This window comes from Perna viridis, chromosome 14 (assembly GCF_037379345.1).
Source record: "Perna viridis isolate PV_CMFRI_1.1 ecotype Kerala chromosome 14, ASM3737934v1, whole genome shotgun sequence".
Classification (NCBI taxonomy): Eukaryota; Metazoa; Mollusca; class Bivalvia; order Mytilida; family Mytilidae; genus Perna; species Perna viridis.
In genome coordinates, this window is record NC_142458.1 from 12,085,796 (window position 1) to 12,103,359 (window position 17,564).

The 17,564-nt window shown below is 33.7% G+C and overlaps 1 protein-coding gene and 1 pseudogene across 1 annotated transcript; one reads left to right on the plus strand and one right to left on the minus strand.

The window, feature by feature from the left end:
* Positions 1 to 544: 544 nt before the first annotated feature.
* LOC148598214 (uncharacterized) lies at positions 545 to 16,699 on the plus strand. The gene is made up of 4 exons (XM_088561939.1): positions 545 to 658; positions 5,488 to 5,536; positions 9,520 to 9,555; positions 13,983 to 16,699. Exon 4 carries the CDS (start codon positions 14,002 to 14,004, stop codon positions 15,010 to 15,012), a length of 1,011 nt encoding a protein of 336 aa, XP_088418065.1. The 5' UTR covers positions 545 to 658; positions 5,488 to 5,536; positions 9,520 to 9,555; positions 13,983 to 14,001; the 3' UTR covers positions 15,013 to 16,699.
* On the minus strand, positions 1,416 to 8,957 carry LOC148598215 (uncharacterized; annotated as a pseudogene).
* Positions 16,700 to 17,564: the final 865 nt, after the last annotated feature.

The window sequence follows — 17,564 nt, forward strand, 5'->3', positions numbered from 1 at the left end:
GAATGAAAACAGCTGGATACTACTGGAATACCATGACTCAGCACGCCCAAAACCGAGTGAGATGGAGTTTGCCAGTGACCCATATTTTGACAATGAGTAAACAAGGTATAAGTCAAAGTCAGTATATGTGTACTATCAATTATTAGATTTCTAACAATAAAAAATTTACTTTTTATCATATAAGCATGATACAAGGTTATAAATTTTCTTAACAAGAATATATATATATATATATATATATATATATATATATATATATATATATATATATATATATATATTCATTAATCCTGACACTGAAGTAAGAAATGGACTTCATTCTCATATATCATTTATACCTAATGTACATTTTCGTTCATTTGCATGGACTCCCTTGCTTACATCTACCTACTTCAGTTTCTAATTTGTGAGACTTATTTTTAGCTTTGTTAATAAATTAAAGTTTCCTCCTTACAATTTCCATGCGATAGATATTTTTCAAATGAGCCACAAATGGTACCCAATCCTTGTCTCTTTTTTACTCTTCCGGACGCAGTAGGTTGTATATTAGAAGAAGCGTAATTAATGGCCGAATTTGCTGTGATACGGCTTTGAATTCACCTGGTTACGGTGATAGGCTACTGCAATTTTATAGAGACAAGGAAACACATTGTAACATGTAATTATTAAGAATCTGGTTGGCATTTAATATCTTAACATGCCAAATAAACGTATTATAGAACTTATCATTGTATTAGATTTAGTACACTGACCCGCCCTTTTGAAATTGTCAAACCGAAAGTACAAAATGTTTATATCATTTTTTCTAAAGAAAATAAATAGAAACCACATTATTCAGTTAAGCAGTGTTTAATCTGAATGAGTTACAAGGTGAACTTCAAAATTAGTTGATGAAATGATATTATTTCAATTCAAATTTCAATCAAGTTAAGCCGCTCTGCTTTCTTATATGAAATATTACTATATATGGAAATAATATATTTAATTTTGAGTAACTGTTGCAAAAGAAATATATTTTTATTTTCATCATTTCAAAAGTAGTAGATCGACCCATGTAAAACACAAGTGTACCATATTTCAAGGCACAACTTTTTCGATATTAAATTTAATTGTCGGTGTACATTCCAGAAAATTGCAGAAGGGATCCAGTGCCCCCCCCTGACAGTAAAACAGGGGGTCATTTTCTGGGAAAATGGGTGGTCAATTAGGGGCCTTTGGCAGTAAAAAAAGGGATCATTTTCATATCACAGGTGTCAACCCAACAAATTTGTTAACCTCTGGTTTGTACAGACAATACTATTTAATTTTAGTGTAAATTTAGTAAAGAGAGTTGTGCATTTTAAATGATTAAAACAAATTTTAGTAGTTAGTAGTTGTTCTACTTATGATATTGTACTGATTAATATTGTCCTTCATTAAGATTTTGCTACTGGTCCACTCGAAATCTTCATGTTCTTTTTCTGTCTCCAATCATCTAATATCTTGTCGAATTCAAATGCACCAATTTGACCACCCTTGCACCTAACCATGATCAAGCCATCAAGTCTTTCTGCTGATATTCGATTTCTTAGGAATGATATGATCTTATTTTGACTACCGAGCAATAGTTTACCATCTGCTGTGTGAATGAGGACTGTAACAGCCAATGCAGCTAATTTCAATGAATTTGGGAAATGTTGTCCATGGAGCTTATTGATAATTCCCCAAAGTTCAACAATTTTGAATCTTTGATATCCACATTTGACAACAATTGGTATTATCAAATACCATTCTTTGATATCCACATTTGACAACAATTGGTATTATCAAATACCATTCTTTTTTGGTCTCTTCTGGGTTGTTTAATTGGTTGAGCTACCTCACAGTCTTTATGTCGTTTTCTTTTCCAAAATGATCTATCAGTACATTTATCTGCTCATTGTCCCAATTTGAAGGGCTTCACCACTGTACATTGACATCAGTCTAACCAAACGCATAAACAATATTAGCGTCCTCTTTGGGGAACCTCTCATTCAGTTTTAGCGTGAGTAGGTCACTAAAGTCATGTTGAATAGTATTCAGGTTTCTATTTCCCTTTGTGATTAAGTGGTTGCCCTTAAAAACAGCAAACCATCATCATTGGTTATAAAAGTTTTGTTGGCTAAGATGTGTGTCATTTTTTTTTTATTAATGTTTTATCTGTACAGCAGTGATCAACACACGGTTCTACCATTGAAATATTCAAGTTAGTTTTTTAAGTACAAGGTAAAACTCTGTAATGACAGGCAATATTTAATAATTTTTCTAATGAAGTCTAAGTTTCCAAGTTTCTTTGTGTAACCTTTGGTTTAAGCATCTTGTCAGTACTAAACACAGTAATAAAAAAATCTAAACAACGAAATATACAGTTTCAACTGCTTTGTAAATAGACATCCAGCGTACTTCATGCACTGCATTATATAACACTCACGGGTACTAATTTTTCCATTTCATTTGAAACCTTCTGGGTTGCACACACTTCTTGCCATATATAAGGAAGCTTCAATATTAATGTTTCAAATGTCACAGACAAGGTTGAAAATAGGGAAATAAGGCAGACCTTAAAAAAAGTTGGTTTGCTGTTTATCGACCTACTGATTAAAAAACCTACTAAATATTTTTATCCTTTCCAAGGCATTTTTTTTTATTCTATTTTTAGCACAATGGCTTCACTTTTTGACATTTTTCAGAAAAAAAAATCATCTACCTGCCTAAAGGGTTTGAAGGCCACATTTAATCAAATTATCATTTGTTTATGAATTGACAGTAACAAAGTTTTGAAATGGAAAACTAACAGTTTAAATCAATGACACCAGCGTCTCGTAAATGCAGAGGGTTTATCTTATAGTCCCTGTTAATAGCAATTACTTTTCATCACAAATTTCGTTTGTAATCAAGTCCTGATAAAACGAGATTTCAATCTCTTTAATAACATGTACTGGTCTGTGGTACATGTATGTATACTAAGCTGTCATTTAACAATAATATTTTCGTCATTTTTATGACATTCACAATTCCGTGGTATACATAAGACTGCATAGTTTTGTAAGGTAGACGATATTTGTAAGTTGTCAAAACTAAGGTACACATATTTTTCTTTTATAAAGTTTTTCATTCAAGATATTGAACAAAATAAATATTACAAACAGTTGGTAATACTTCATAGCTGGGAATTTGATTAGGGATAAGGTCCAAAATACAATTTTCCCAAAGTTTGTACCCTTCGATAGTAATTTAAGCCAAATAAGGTTCATTAAAGTCGTAAGTGGAAGGTCAGGGGTCCTGAGAAGGGTAACTCATGTAAAAAAATGAGGGTTTTTGCAATAACTTGCTACTAATTGGGCGAAACCTTTAATAGGTCTAGGTGCATGAAAACACTATGAATCAATTCTGCTGTAGTGAGAGGCAGAGAAATGAGCCCTGTCCCTAAACATGTCAACTTCTTGTGTCTACCGTATCTCATGACCACTTATTCAGCTCTCAAAGTGTCATTTTAAATCTATTTCACTAAGCTTGATGATGAAATTTATTATGGTTTCCTATTCTGAAAATGACATTGCTAGAACCCAACAATCGAAAAACAGCCCTTGATTGTACATATCTGGTCACCCCATGGTAAAGGTTAAACCTAACTGATGATATATACTTTGAAATTTCATACTTAAGTTTTGAAAATTTACTGTATGTTTCAAGAACCAGAAGTTAGTGACATTAGACCACTGCAAGCTTTAGGCCTTGATATTGAGAAAATGATAAAAGATAAGGATGAGTGCAAGAGTAATCAGGGGAACCAAGGTTTTAGCGGTAATCAAAAGAATGTAATCCAGGGACAAAGACCAGACATGGAAAATAGACATACACAACAAAGAACATAAAGTAACTAAAATCATACATGCAATGTAACACAAGCAAATGAGCAACTTGGACTCTACTAAAAACTGGGAGCGTGGACCAGGTGCACCGGTAGGGAAAGCGTCCTCTGCTTTTCTAGAGACACCATGCACATAAAAAGTCAAGTCCGGGGTAGACGAAAGAGGAAAGGAAAACTATGACACGTTGAACAGTTTTCCTGGCGCAGTTGGATACACTGTAATGATCCACGAGTTCATGAAGACGACCTGAAAACTTTTGTAGTGATGACTTCAATCTTGTAACAACATGACCCTGCTCCAGAAGCCTATTTGTTAGAAATGTAACACAATACAAAAAGTCTGCGTAGTCTCGGCAAGCTCATGCATAACATATGAGTTGTGATATGAACACTACATACGCAGGTGCTGAAGAGATACGCAGCATACATGTAGCGTATGAAGTGACCCACTTGATAAGCTCTACATTTCAAGCCCAAGTTTACAACTGTCCGACCATCTTTTCAAAAGTCATGTATGTATGTATGTATGTATGTATGTATGTCAGACCATGCAGTTGTCTATTCTATGAGGAAATGTTGATTATTTAAATTTTATGGGAGTTATGCCCAATTGAACTTAGATATTTACTAAAAGTCATCATTTATCAACTTGTCATTGCAACTCCTCTGTAACTACCCAAAATTAAGAATTTCCTGGAACTTGGTACATTTTATGTAGGAGGAACGCCATATGTTGTTGCAAATATACATGTTTTATCATGAAATTAATGTTATCTTATTTTAATGGGAATTATGTTCCGTAGTTCATTATACCCGTCTAAAACTTCTTTCGTTGCATTTTCCTGAGCAACTATAAATCACAGCTGCAGTTGGATGTCGGTCCAGGCATCGATTGGTCTAGCTTGTAATTACAAGGTGCCATACAAGTAAAGAAAAACTGGGATTGATTTTGTTGTATTGTGACTTGAACCAAGTAAGAATAGGGGGCCACAAAAGGGCCTGAAATAAGTGCATGCATTTTTGTCTAATTTCCGGACAGTAACTTGAGTAAAAGGGAATGGATCACTACGAAATTGTGCCATGAGATCAATATCCCCACAGGAAGTTTGGAATTGATTGATGCGGGTTTCAACTACAATCATTTTGGATTAATGGCCAAAAATTGACAATTTTGCTTTGATCCTGTGTCAAATATCTAATTGTAATAAAAATTCAAAGCTATGTCAAGTTTAAATCGTGTGTCCATACTTGCCCGAACTGTTTATGGTTTGGTCTTTGCGGTCGTATCAAGCTGTACCATGCAAAACATTCTTTTCTTTATTTTCATTCAATTTTGAAAATGTTCAATTCAATTTCTATTTCTGTGCTTTATTGAGTCCAAACCACTTGTTATGTCTGCTGTAAGTCATTTTTTTAGTGTGTCAAAAACTTACATTGTGTCCACTCTTGCTCCAACTGTTCATGATTCGATCATTTCGGTGGTATCGTGCTACGCTTAGCGAAGCTGTTTATTAGCCAAATTATTCTTTTTGGTGCCAACAAGAAGTTAGCTATAGCTGTTTGATTATTTTAGAAATATAATCCATTTTCTTTTGTAGAAACATCTAGGAATTGCAGCATTTATTAATAGACTAGAAAAAGAGATGGGTAAGATTCTCATCATACAATAATATCATTATTAATCTCATGGTATAAAATTAATTAACAGTGAAGATTTCTATGACCACACATGCAAATGTGGTCGTATTATGTTATGATGCTGCCAACCCTAAGTTGTAAAAAGAGTGATGAAGGGAACCCAGGTTATAGCTGTAATAAAAAATGTAACCCAGGGACAAAGACCATACATGGAAAACAGACATACACAACAAAGAACATAAAGTTACTAAAATCATACATACAAAGTAACAAAAGCAAATAAGCAACTCGGACTCCACTAAAAACTGGCAGCATGCACCAGGTGGACCGGTAAAACACCCACCGAGATGTTCATAAAAAGTCATGTACGTGGTAGATGAAAGAAGAAAGGAAAACTATGACACGTTGAACAAATCAGTTTTCATGGCTCGGATGGATACACAGCAGCGATCCATGAAAAACGACTGTCATAATTTTTTTTATATTTTGTTACTTCCTATAAGGGAACCAGGATCTTGGAATAACGACTGAGAAAGAAAATAGATATGCAGAAATAAAAAACTCGAAATTACCAAAAGGTAAATGAGCAATCAAGATTGAATTTAAAAAATCGGAGCATTGGCCCTTGCTTTTAACTAGAGTCTCTAGAGATCCTGGTTAGATAAGCTACATTCAATTTCTTGTAAAAGCAGTCATGCATGTTTTTCGTTAATTAACACAAATTAACACATCAGAAACAGCAACAACAACAACAAAAAATTCCCCCCAAAAAAAACCAAACAAACCAAAAAAAAAAAAAAAACGTTCGAAATAGGTAATATCTCTTTTATGGGTCAACAGATTTTCACCAAAATTTGAACACAGATGAATCTCATCATGCTAAACTCTTTACCTTTTGTCTGAATTTGGTCAAACCTGACGGTTTTTGATATAAATGCAAACTAGAGACTCTAAAGAGCCTGAATGGCTCACTTAGTTTCATTAGCTACATTCAATTCCTTGGAAAAGCAGCCATGCCAGTTTTCATTGAATTCTGTACAGTAGTTTCTGAAGAGAAGATGTTTAAGAGTAATCAAGGGAACCAAGGTTATAGTGGTAATCAAAAGAATGTAATCCAGGGACAAAGACCAGACATGGAAAACAGACATACACAACAAAGAACATAAAGTAACTAAAATCATACATACAAAGTAACAAAAGTAGATAAGCAACTCGGACTCCACTAAAAACTAGGAGCATGGACCAGGTGCACTGGTAGGGTAAGCGTCCTTTGCTTTTCTAGAAACACCCGCCGAGTTCCTCATAAAAAGTCAAGTCCGGGGTAGATGAACGAGGAAAGGAAAACTATGACCCATTGAATAAATCATAGTGCTGATGGATACACCATAACGATCCACCTAAAAGTCAACAAATCAAAAATAGCAACAGAAAGTCCAAAAAGGACAATAACTCCATTATGCGTCAACAGATTTTCACTGTCATTTGACCACAGATAGATGTCATCGTGTTGAGCAGTTTTACTCTGTTAGAATTTTGGACTCCTCTAAAAACTAGGAGCATGGACCAGGTGCACTGGTAGGGTAAGCGTCCTCTGCTTTTCTAGAAACACCCGCCGAGTTCCTCATAAAAAGTCAAGTCCGGGGTAGATGAACGAGGAAAGGAAAACTATGACCCATTGAATAAATCATAGTGCTGATGGATACACCATAACGATCCACCTAAAAGTCAACAAATCAAAAATAGCAACAGAAAGTCCAAAAAGGACAATAACTCCATTATGCGTCTACAGATTTTCACTGTCATTTGACCACAGATAGATGTCATCGTGTTGAGCAGTTTTACTCTGTTAGAATTTAGTTAAATCTTACGGTTTTGTATACAAACAACTGCTGTCTGACCCCTTTGTTCTATTTTTAGTAACGATGTCAATGTTTTTTCACGGATATTCAATGTGGTCTCGTTGTGCAGGATATCCTAAGAAATAATAATGCTAACTGTTATTGAATTCTGTACAGTAGTTTCTGAGGAGAAGATTTTTGAAAGTATTAACGTTAAAAATAGCACAAATGTCGAAAAAGGGCAATAACTCCAACATGGGTCTACAGATTTTTACCAAAATTAGGCCACAGATAGATCTCATCATCCTCAGCACTTTTGCATGAACACCAACCAGTTATTAAATGTAACGGTTTTGGAGAAAAATGCGAAACTGATGTCGGATCCCTATGATCTATTTATAGTAACGTCAGCAATGTTTTTCGATAATGAAGATCAAAGCATAAACTGTGTGCAGAATACCCTAAGGACCAATCATCCAAATCCATTCAGTAGTTTTAGAAGAGATGTTTGAAAAATTGTCAACATCAATAAACAACGACGAATATACGTAAAAATACAGTTTTTTTTGCAAATCATTCAAAAACAATTGAATGTAGCATAATTCTGACAGTGTAATATTGTTTACATCAGATTACAGACCTATGCCGAAAAGTTTTTATTGATTTGTCAACTGATGTAAGAGGAATGTATGAATATGATTTGATTGCTCTTACATAGCCTGAAGCATTATCTTGTGATAGTTGACCAAAGCTTTTTTTTCATTTTGGGTCTGGTTTTAATTTTTTTAAAAAAGATTCCTTATACAAATCCCTGCCGTTAACCCTTTTTCAATTTACCATCAGGTATCTCTTACTGTTTACAAGTTGTAAGGGGCTTAAATTTGCCAAACCCCAAAAATCAACCTTTTTGTATTTTACATAAAAAATTGGTTATTTAATGGTATCAACCTGTTGTTGTTGGTGTCTGTAAACTTTAGTTTATTTATGATAGCTTGAGTAAAACTTATCCAATCTTTTTTTGAAATTTTCACACATTGTTCTAAGGAACTTGGCGAGGGCTCAAATTACAGCATTTTACAAAACATAAAAACAGTTGGGTTTAGCTAAAATTTTGTGTATTTTTTAACGTTATTATTTTCAAAAATCTTCATGACTGCTGTTAATAAAAATAGAACACAGTGTTTAGACAGAAGTTTTCTACATACATCTCCAAAACTGTTACTTAAAATAGACCATAGGGGTCAAATTGTAGAATTTTGCAAATAAGTAAAAATTGCTGGATTTAGCCTACTGCAAACATAACAACTTTCAAGCATTTCACAGGGGATCAGACAGAAGTTTTTTTTAATATAATTCCAAAATCGTTGAGTTAACCAAAATTCTTACAAAATAACATGTTCAACATGATGAGATCTGTCTGAGGTCAAATTTTAGAGTAAATTTGTTATGCAATGAATTCAGTGAAAATTGATATGAAAGTTCCTTAAGTATGAGCGTTAGGAATTTTTTTATACAAGAAAAAATATGGCCCCTTTACAAAAAACACTTCTTGTCGCTAATTAGTTAGACCGATTACCTGGACTGTATTGCATTCTTAGTTTTTTTTTAGATTCTTAATGGATACAACAGAGCAATATTATTTACAATGCTGTTTCCTTATGGGGGTCTTCACTTCCACTAAAATCTAAAAATAGATCCGGGTAAAATTTCTCTGATCTATTGCAATGATGCTAAATATATCTTTTAACTTTTAAAATAAAAACCACTATGACATGCGGCGTTTCTGTCCGTAAATTAAGACCAGAAAAGTGAAATATTTTTCAAACATCAGTTTTTTAGTAGCCACCCTTAGCCATGAGTGCCCCATAAAATATACATATATGGGCTGTTGTCTTTCAAATTAGATACTTTTGGTTCCTTACTGTTCGTACAATGAAAATATATTTTTTTATTATCTACCAATCGTAAACGTTTCTGTGTTTTCTCCTTGACTTCTGGGTAAAGATCTGACTGAATACCGAGGAGACATAATTGCGCTATTGTAACCTAATATGTTTGTATCACAATCTGTAAATTACAGATTTTTGCAAGGCAAGAGACCTTCAGCGCTGCTCTTGTCCATGTTTTAGAAAATTATTTTATTTTTACTTTCAGATGAACAAGCCAGTAGTGTTCCTAGGCAAATGAAAGGTAGGAGAAAAATATGGGGCTAAAAATTAAGTGTTAGGAGATGAAATTTAAGTAAACAACAATAATCATAGTAAAATAATAATAAATAGAGCATAGACAATAAAACTGACAATACCCAGACAGCGGGAAAATAAACTATAACAGAAACAATTATGATAAAACATGATAGAGACTGTACAAAGACAACATACATAAAGACAATGCTTTGACAGCAGAGACAGAGACAATACTGTGAATATGGAGTAAGCATGCCATTGCCTAAAAGCGAGCACAACATTTGTTGTTGACGAGTATTAGTACGTTTTCTCTGTAAATGGCACATATGGAACTGAACATGCATGTATATGAACAGTAACTTAAATCAGGAGAGATCGTTATATTAATGATAAATTTCTCATTTTAATATGTAAATAAAAGAAATTAATAAAATCTATTTATGTGTTTTAAATCGGAAATGAATTTGTTCTTTTACCTAAAACTTCAATGTCATTTATGTGGTCTATTTATTTGGGACGAAAGTAAAAGGGGTGACATTGATTGCATTGTTACGTTCTCATAAAGTAAACATTACATGTTCTTCCAATTCTCCTTTGCTATTTGAGTGATATTTATAACGTCCAAGATGTCTGTTAATCTTTTGGAATAAATATTTGGGACATTTAATGTTATTTTGTCTTCTCTCCTCGGCATGGAACTTCCGGACGATAATTTTTTTGGTCTTATCATTCTGCACCCAGCTAGCTTGCACGTACATGTTGGTGTAGAGCTCTCTGCTGTCACTACGACTTGACCTGGCTGTACTCACTATCACAAACGGAGACAGTACTAAGACAAAATTAACAAGGACAATACTGATATGACAGAAACATATACAATATTGAGACGACTAGAACAAAGACGATACCGAGACGACAGGAACAGAAGTAGTATTAATACGCAAGGAACGGAAACAATATTGAGACAACAGGAACAAAGACACTATTGAGACGACAGGAACAGAGACACTATTGAGACGACAGGAACAGCATCAGTTCTTAGACACCAGGAACAGAGACAATACCAAGACAAGAGAGACAGAAAAGTACTGATCAGATACGATTCTGAAACAACGGGGACAGATAACATAAACAGAGACGATACCGAGACAATATTTATACGACAAAAACAGAAACAATACTAAAACATCAGGCATAGAAACAATACTCAGATAACAGGAACAGAGACAATGCTATGACAAAAGGATCAAAAACAATACTTTGATAACAGAAACGGCAACAATACTGAGACGACAATAACAGAAATAATAAAGAGACATTTTAAACAAGGACAATGCTTTAAAAGAAGAGACGAGGACAATACTGTGACAAAGTTTAAAAAAATACTGAGACTCCAGGAACAGAGACAATGCTTAGACAGGACAGATAGACACTATACTGAGACAACAAGGGCAGAGACGATACTGAGACAACAAGGGCAGAGACGATACTAAGACAATAGGTTCAAATATAATACTGAGACTACATAAACATAGACGAAACTGAGAAGACATGAAGAGAAACAGTACAGGGATAACAGGAACAGAGACAATGCTTAGACAAGAGAGACAGATCTAGAGCCAATACTAAGTAAGAGGATGAAATATGATTTTGAGACAACAGGGACAGAAAAAGTACTGAGATGACAGGAACATAAATAATACTGAGACATTAGTAAAAGAGACAATGCGTGGTCAGGAGAGACAGCAGGAACAGAGACTATTCTGAGCAAACAGGAACATTGTCTTTGCTAAGAAAAAAGGGTCCAATAAAATACTGAGACAACAGGAACAAAGACAATACTGAGACAACAGGAACAGAGACAATACTGAGGCGACAGAAACAGAGACAATACTGAGACAACAGGAATAGAAACTATGCTGAAAAAAACAGGAACGGAGATAATACTTAGACAAAAAGAACAGCTACAATAAAAAGAGAGAAGTCCAAGACACTATACTGAGACAAGAGGGACAGAGACTACACTTGGACATTAAGAACAGAGACAAAACTGTGACGACAGAGAATATATTTTGATATCAGGAACAGAGACGATACTGAGTCAATATTGAGACGACAGGAACTGGAACAATACTGCTGAGATAACAGGATCAGGTACAATAATTACACACCAGGAACAGAGACAATACTATAACAAAAGAATCAAAAACAATACTTAGATAATAGGAACGGAGACAATACTGAGACATTAGAAACATAGACAATACTGAGACATCAGAACCAGAGACAATACTAAATACAAATAATATCAGTATTATATATTGTGAATTTTGAAATGCTTTATGCGTGTTACAGTGAGTAACCTCTCATCAGCAGCATTAAAATCAAATATGTAGGAAGATCATGATCAAAATATTAGTTGTATACAAGAAGTACTCATAACCAGAACTATCGAAAGAGGAAGCCAAATCCATCACCGAGAGGTTCTACCATATGCAATGCAAGGAATGAAGCCTCGGTGTTTTACATATTTTAAAATTTTGAATACTGCAAACTTTCATTAACAGGGTAGATAAAATATGACATTATTCGGGGTCGGACAAGTCTGACTACTGGGTTGGTGAATACCCTCGGGGACCTAAGGTCCATCAGCAGTGGTATCGACCCAGTGGTTCTAAAACATTAGAAACAGAGGCAATACTGAGACGACGGGAACAGAAATAATAATGAGACATCTTAAACAAAGACAACGCTCAAACAGAAGAGACAAAGACAATACTGATACAATGGTTTCAATTACGTAATGAAACAACAGGAACAGAAATTATTGAGATGAACGGAACAAATACAACAATGACAATATAAGAAGGGACCATAGGGGCTCAGACAACATATAGACTCTAAGGACTATGACGGTATATGGACACTAGGGACTATGACAACAAATGGACACTAGGGACTATGACAACATATGGACAGTAGTGACTATGACAATATATGGCTACTAGAGACTATGACAACATATGGACATTTGCGACTATTACAACATATGTACAGTAGGGACTATGACAACATGGACACTAGGGACTATGACAATTTATAACAATTAGAGACTATGACAATTTATGGACATTATGGAACAAGACAACATATGAAGTTGAGGAACGATGACAACGTATGAATATTAAGGGCTATCACGACATATTGTGCCAAGGGGCTATAACAACATATGGACACTAAAGACTATCACAACAAATGGACACTAAGAAATATTGCAACGAATGGACAGTAAGTAATATGACAAAACATGGACATTAAGAAATATGATGACACATGGACACTAAGAAACATGGCGACACATGGACACTTAAAAAATATGACAACACATGGACACTAAGAAATATGACAACAGATGGACATTTTTGACTGAGGCAAGGTATTGGCACGATGGAATTACGCAAGATATAGACACTAAATGGATGAAGGCAAGACGTAGAGTGATACAATTACATGAACTGAGTATCTCTTGAACATGATTTAACTAAGTCTAATTTGAATTTTCAATCAAACATCGTATTGAAGGATGGGAGAATGATGAAGACATATTTACTGTTACCAGGGCAACAATTCATGTGGCTAATATGATTAAGGAAAACAATGTTGTCATAGTTACGGGAGGTTCTAGTTCAGGAAAATCATCAATTATTCACCATGGGGCACTAGATTTACACCAAAATAATGAATATGATGTCATCCCATTTATAAGTCCTGCAGATATTTTTACAGTGTTATATTTCTGTGATAAGAAAAATAATCAAGTTTTTGTAATAGATGATATTTGTGTGAAAAATGTCATCAATGAAAAGGACTTGCAATCATGGAAAGAATATGCTGATAAAATTGAGGAATTGTTTCAATCAGAGTTGATCAAATTGCAAGAATAAAAAAATGTAATGAAAAAAGGAAATAAATGTAGAAAAAATCAATCCTTGTTTCATGCCGCTTACAAATATTTGGGGATGAAAAATGTAAGAGCCTGAAGATATTCACTAAAAAAAAACAGTAGACTTACAATCTGATCAACATTGTTTACTTTTAGAAGAAAAACATAAAATGATCAAGAAGTAAATAGCAAGACCAGCATCTTGATTTGCAGAAAATGAATGAAATGTTTGAGAAGTATTCTAATTTCCCCCTACTTTGTAAGATGTCAAAAAGAAAACAAGAAGAGCAATTATCTGAACTTTTCTCTTCTCCTGTTCAAAGTATGAAGAATGATATCAAAGACGTTATCAAATCAAAACACTTAGAGCACTGTGCATTGGTGTTATATGTACTGTTTCCTAATGAATTAGATGAAGCATGCATGAAACCTAAAACCACACCACACGATGTTAAAATAAAAGTAACACAAATAGTTTCTAATTTTAGAATCAATCTAAATATAGAAATGGAAAGAAAGCAACTTCTTGACACATTCAATAGGCTTAATGGAACATATATTAAGAAAGCAGGATCAGTCTACAGTATAGCCCATGATATGTTGTATGATATGGTCGCTGTGACTTGTGGTCGTCAACTTGTAGAACTCTTCATTGAATATTCGCCTTCATCATTTATAGCCGAAGGATTTAGATTTAAAAGTGTTTTGTCAGGTAAACATATAGAACAAGATGATTCTTTCCTATATTTATCTGATGATGATGAGACTGTTTATTTTGACAGAATATTCAAAGGTCTCAAAGAACAGGATGGAAAGTCATTCTTTTATAACGAACAGTTGAACGAAAAAACTTATAAAGACAAAGTGATGGGATATATAAAGGAACACTCAGATTTATGTAAACAATTATTCCTTGAGTTGGATGACAAAGGTGTGAAAGATAAAAATAGTTACTTCCATTACAAAAGTGATTACTACAGAAGTACACCAATGGTTGAAGTCTCGAAGATTGCTTTTTATGAATTAGTTAAATATCTCATTTCTGTTAAATGTAACATCAACTACATAGATAGCTATATACAATCACCTTTGTACTATTGTTGTGAGATTGGTCATTTAGGTATTGTAGAACTGTTAGAAACAAATGGTGTAGACTTTAAACAAGCTTTGTGTGGAGCATGTTGGATGGGGCGTATTAATACTGTGAGAATGTTACTTGAAAGAAATGTTGATGTGTCAAAGTGTTATGATAGAGAGTTAGGATGGACTCCATTGTATGCTGCATGTTACATGGGTCATATTGATATAGTGATATTGTTACTAGATAGGAATGGTGATGTGTCGCAGTATAATGGTGGTGGGTCAGGAGAGACTCCACTGTATGGTGCATGTATTAATGGTCATGTTGATATAGTAAAACTGTTACTTGAGAAAAATGCTGACCCCACACAGATAGACAGGTGGGGTTTAACACCTTCAAAAGGAACACGTGATGAAACAATAAAAAAAAACTTTTAAAGAGTTACATGAAACATTGGAATTCATTCTTCTTGTTTCAATAAACTTCACATGATTTATTTTTATGGCATTATAGCTCACTTGGCCCAAATGTCATGTGAGCTATTGCCATCAATTGGCGTTCGTCGTCATCATAAACAATTTTTCAAAACTCATTGTCGCTGACACTACTTTACAAATTAGATCAAAACTTAGTTTGAATACTCCTTGGGTTCTTCTGCATAGAAGGATGGTTGGGATTTATTATCAGTCGAAAAATATGGCCAACATTACAAAAAATAGAACACAGGGGCCAGACAAGTATTTAACATATGTCTACAAAATTATTAAGTTTAGCCAAAATCTGAGTACGGTATAATGTTTAGCATGTGGTTAAATGTTTATGTACATCTGTTTAGCCAAGTTGGAGCAATTGCCTTTCTTCAAACGAAAGGCAATTGCTCCAATTTTGTCTACCCCGGACTTGACTTTTTTATGAACAACTCGGCGGGTGTTTCTAGAAAAGCAGAGGACGCTTACCCTACTGGTGCATCTGGTCCATACTCCCAGTTTTTAGTGGAGTCCGAGTTGCTTATTTGCTTTTGTTACTTTGTATGTATGATTCTAGTTACTTTATGTTCTTTGTTATTTATGTATGTATGTTTTCCTTGTCTGGTCTTTGTCCCTGTATTACATTCTTTTGGTTACTGCTATAACCTTGGTTCCCCTTGATTACTCTTTCAATATCTTTTGGTCGCTTTTACAAAAATAGAATGTTGCTTATTGAGCCAGGTGATGGACCGGTTCAGGCTCTTTACAGTCTCTACTTTATCTTTTATTTCAAATATTTGCTTGGTCTTTTTTTAATAATTTTTTGTGCAGAAAATATAATCATCTTTAAGATTTGTGAGGTTAATGTAATTTTTCGAATTTTCTGGAATGTTCTGTACAGTGAATATTGAATATTTTGAATTTATTTTTGTGAGTTTTTTATTTTAAGTTTTTGACCCATTTTGTGGGGGTCTTGCTTTATTCAACTCATCATTTAGCTTCATATAAAATTGCATTCTTTTTAGATTTTGAAACAAAAAGTTAAATTTTGTTTCTCTGCTGGTAAATTTCCAAAATTATGCAGATAACTTTTACAGTTGCATATAATTTTTATCTTAAATATTTGGCATCATTTGTAGGATCTTGTTTTATTTCATTCTGAATCAGAATCTATAATTATTTTTATATTTTGACAAAAAACATTTTTTTAAAAAAATTTTCGGGAATGATCTGTATGTGAATGTTTTTTTATGCTTTGTTCTCTGATTTATTATTTTATTTTATGTTTTAAGCCCTGTTCTAGGGTCTTGTCTTCTCTATCTCGAGGTACTGATTCAGGAAATGTCAACATTTTTGAGATTCGTTGAAGAAGTTGTTTTTATTGATTTTCTATGTTATTTCAAGTTTTACTTGTATCAGTCAAATAGATTAAAATGAAATTTTGTTAACAGAAGTTTTTTTTTCAACAATGTTCTCATATTTTGGGAAAATTATTAAAACATTTTTCAAGATATATTAAACAAAAAATTTAACTCTTAATAAATGTAGAAAATCATCAGTAGATCATATTACTTAATGCATTTTTATTATTTTGCGTAATTATAGAATTTTTTAAAAGGAAAAATAAATAAAAATTAATGCATTTCATTGATTTAAATGGTAGTCGCTGCTTTGATGATGTGAATGATGTGAAAATTAATAGTCACTGCTTTAATGATGTGAAAATTAGTAGTCACTGCTTTAATGATGTGTAAATTAGTAGTCCTTGCGTTTGTGATGTCTTTCCCTTTCTGTCACACATTTAGGAAATTATTTAAATACGAGTGACCTTAACATTTCCATTAATGGAGTCACAAATGTGAACTTTTTTGTACAACGGCAAAAGAAAATGCAGTCGTATATAACTTGTATAATGGCGTGGCCTGTCGTCGTTGTCATCTGTAGACACCCGGTTTACATTAAATTAATAAGTTGGTCTTTTCAGATTAAAAATATGTTGCAGTGTACAAAGGGGATGTTGATTTTGGGGGTCCTGCACAAACCGTTTGAATTAGGAGTCAAAAACAATATTCCATGCTACAATGAAACAAGCATTTTATTTATGTTCAGACAACAACCGGACTATTAGTAAATTGATATCATTGAGTCTATTACCTTTTTTTATCATTTTTTTCTAAGTATTGAGGTGAAAGCCACAAGAATACTTATATTATGTCTGCTACGCTAATTGGGAACATACATGTAAAAGTCACTTTGACTGGCTGTTTTACATAATAACGGGACGTCAATTACTCTGTTAGTCGTTTCTGTTTACATCAATCTTATATTGGACAATACTGGTGGTAAAAGTAGTAATCCACTTGACCACGAAACATACTTGAAGGACTTTGTTTTTCTTTTTTACAAAAGTCGTCTTTTGTTGGTTCTAATTTGGTTCAAAATCATACTTGTCTGTCCGCCTGTCATCACACAATGCAAACTACACGTAGATGCAGAAGATTTCATTCAGTATCTATTATGTT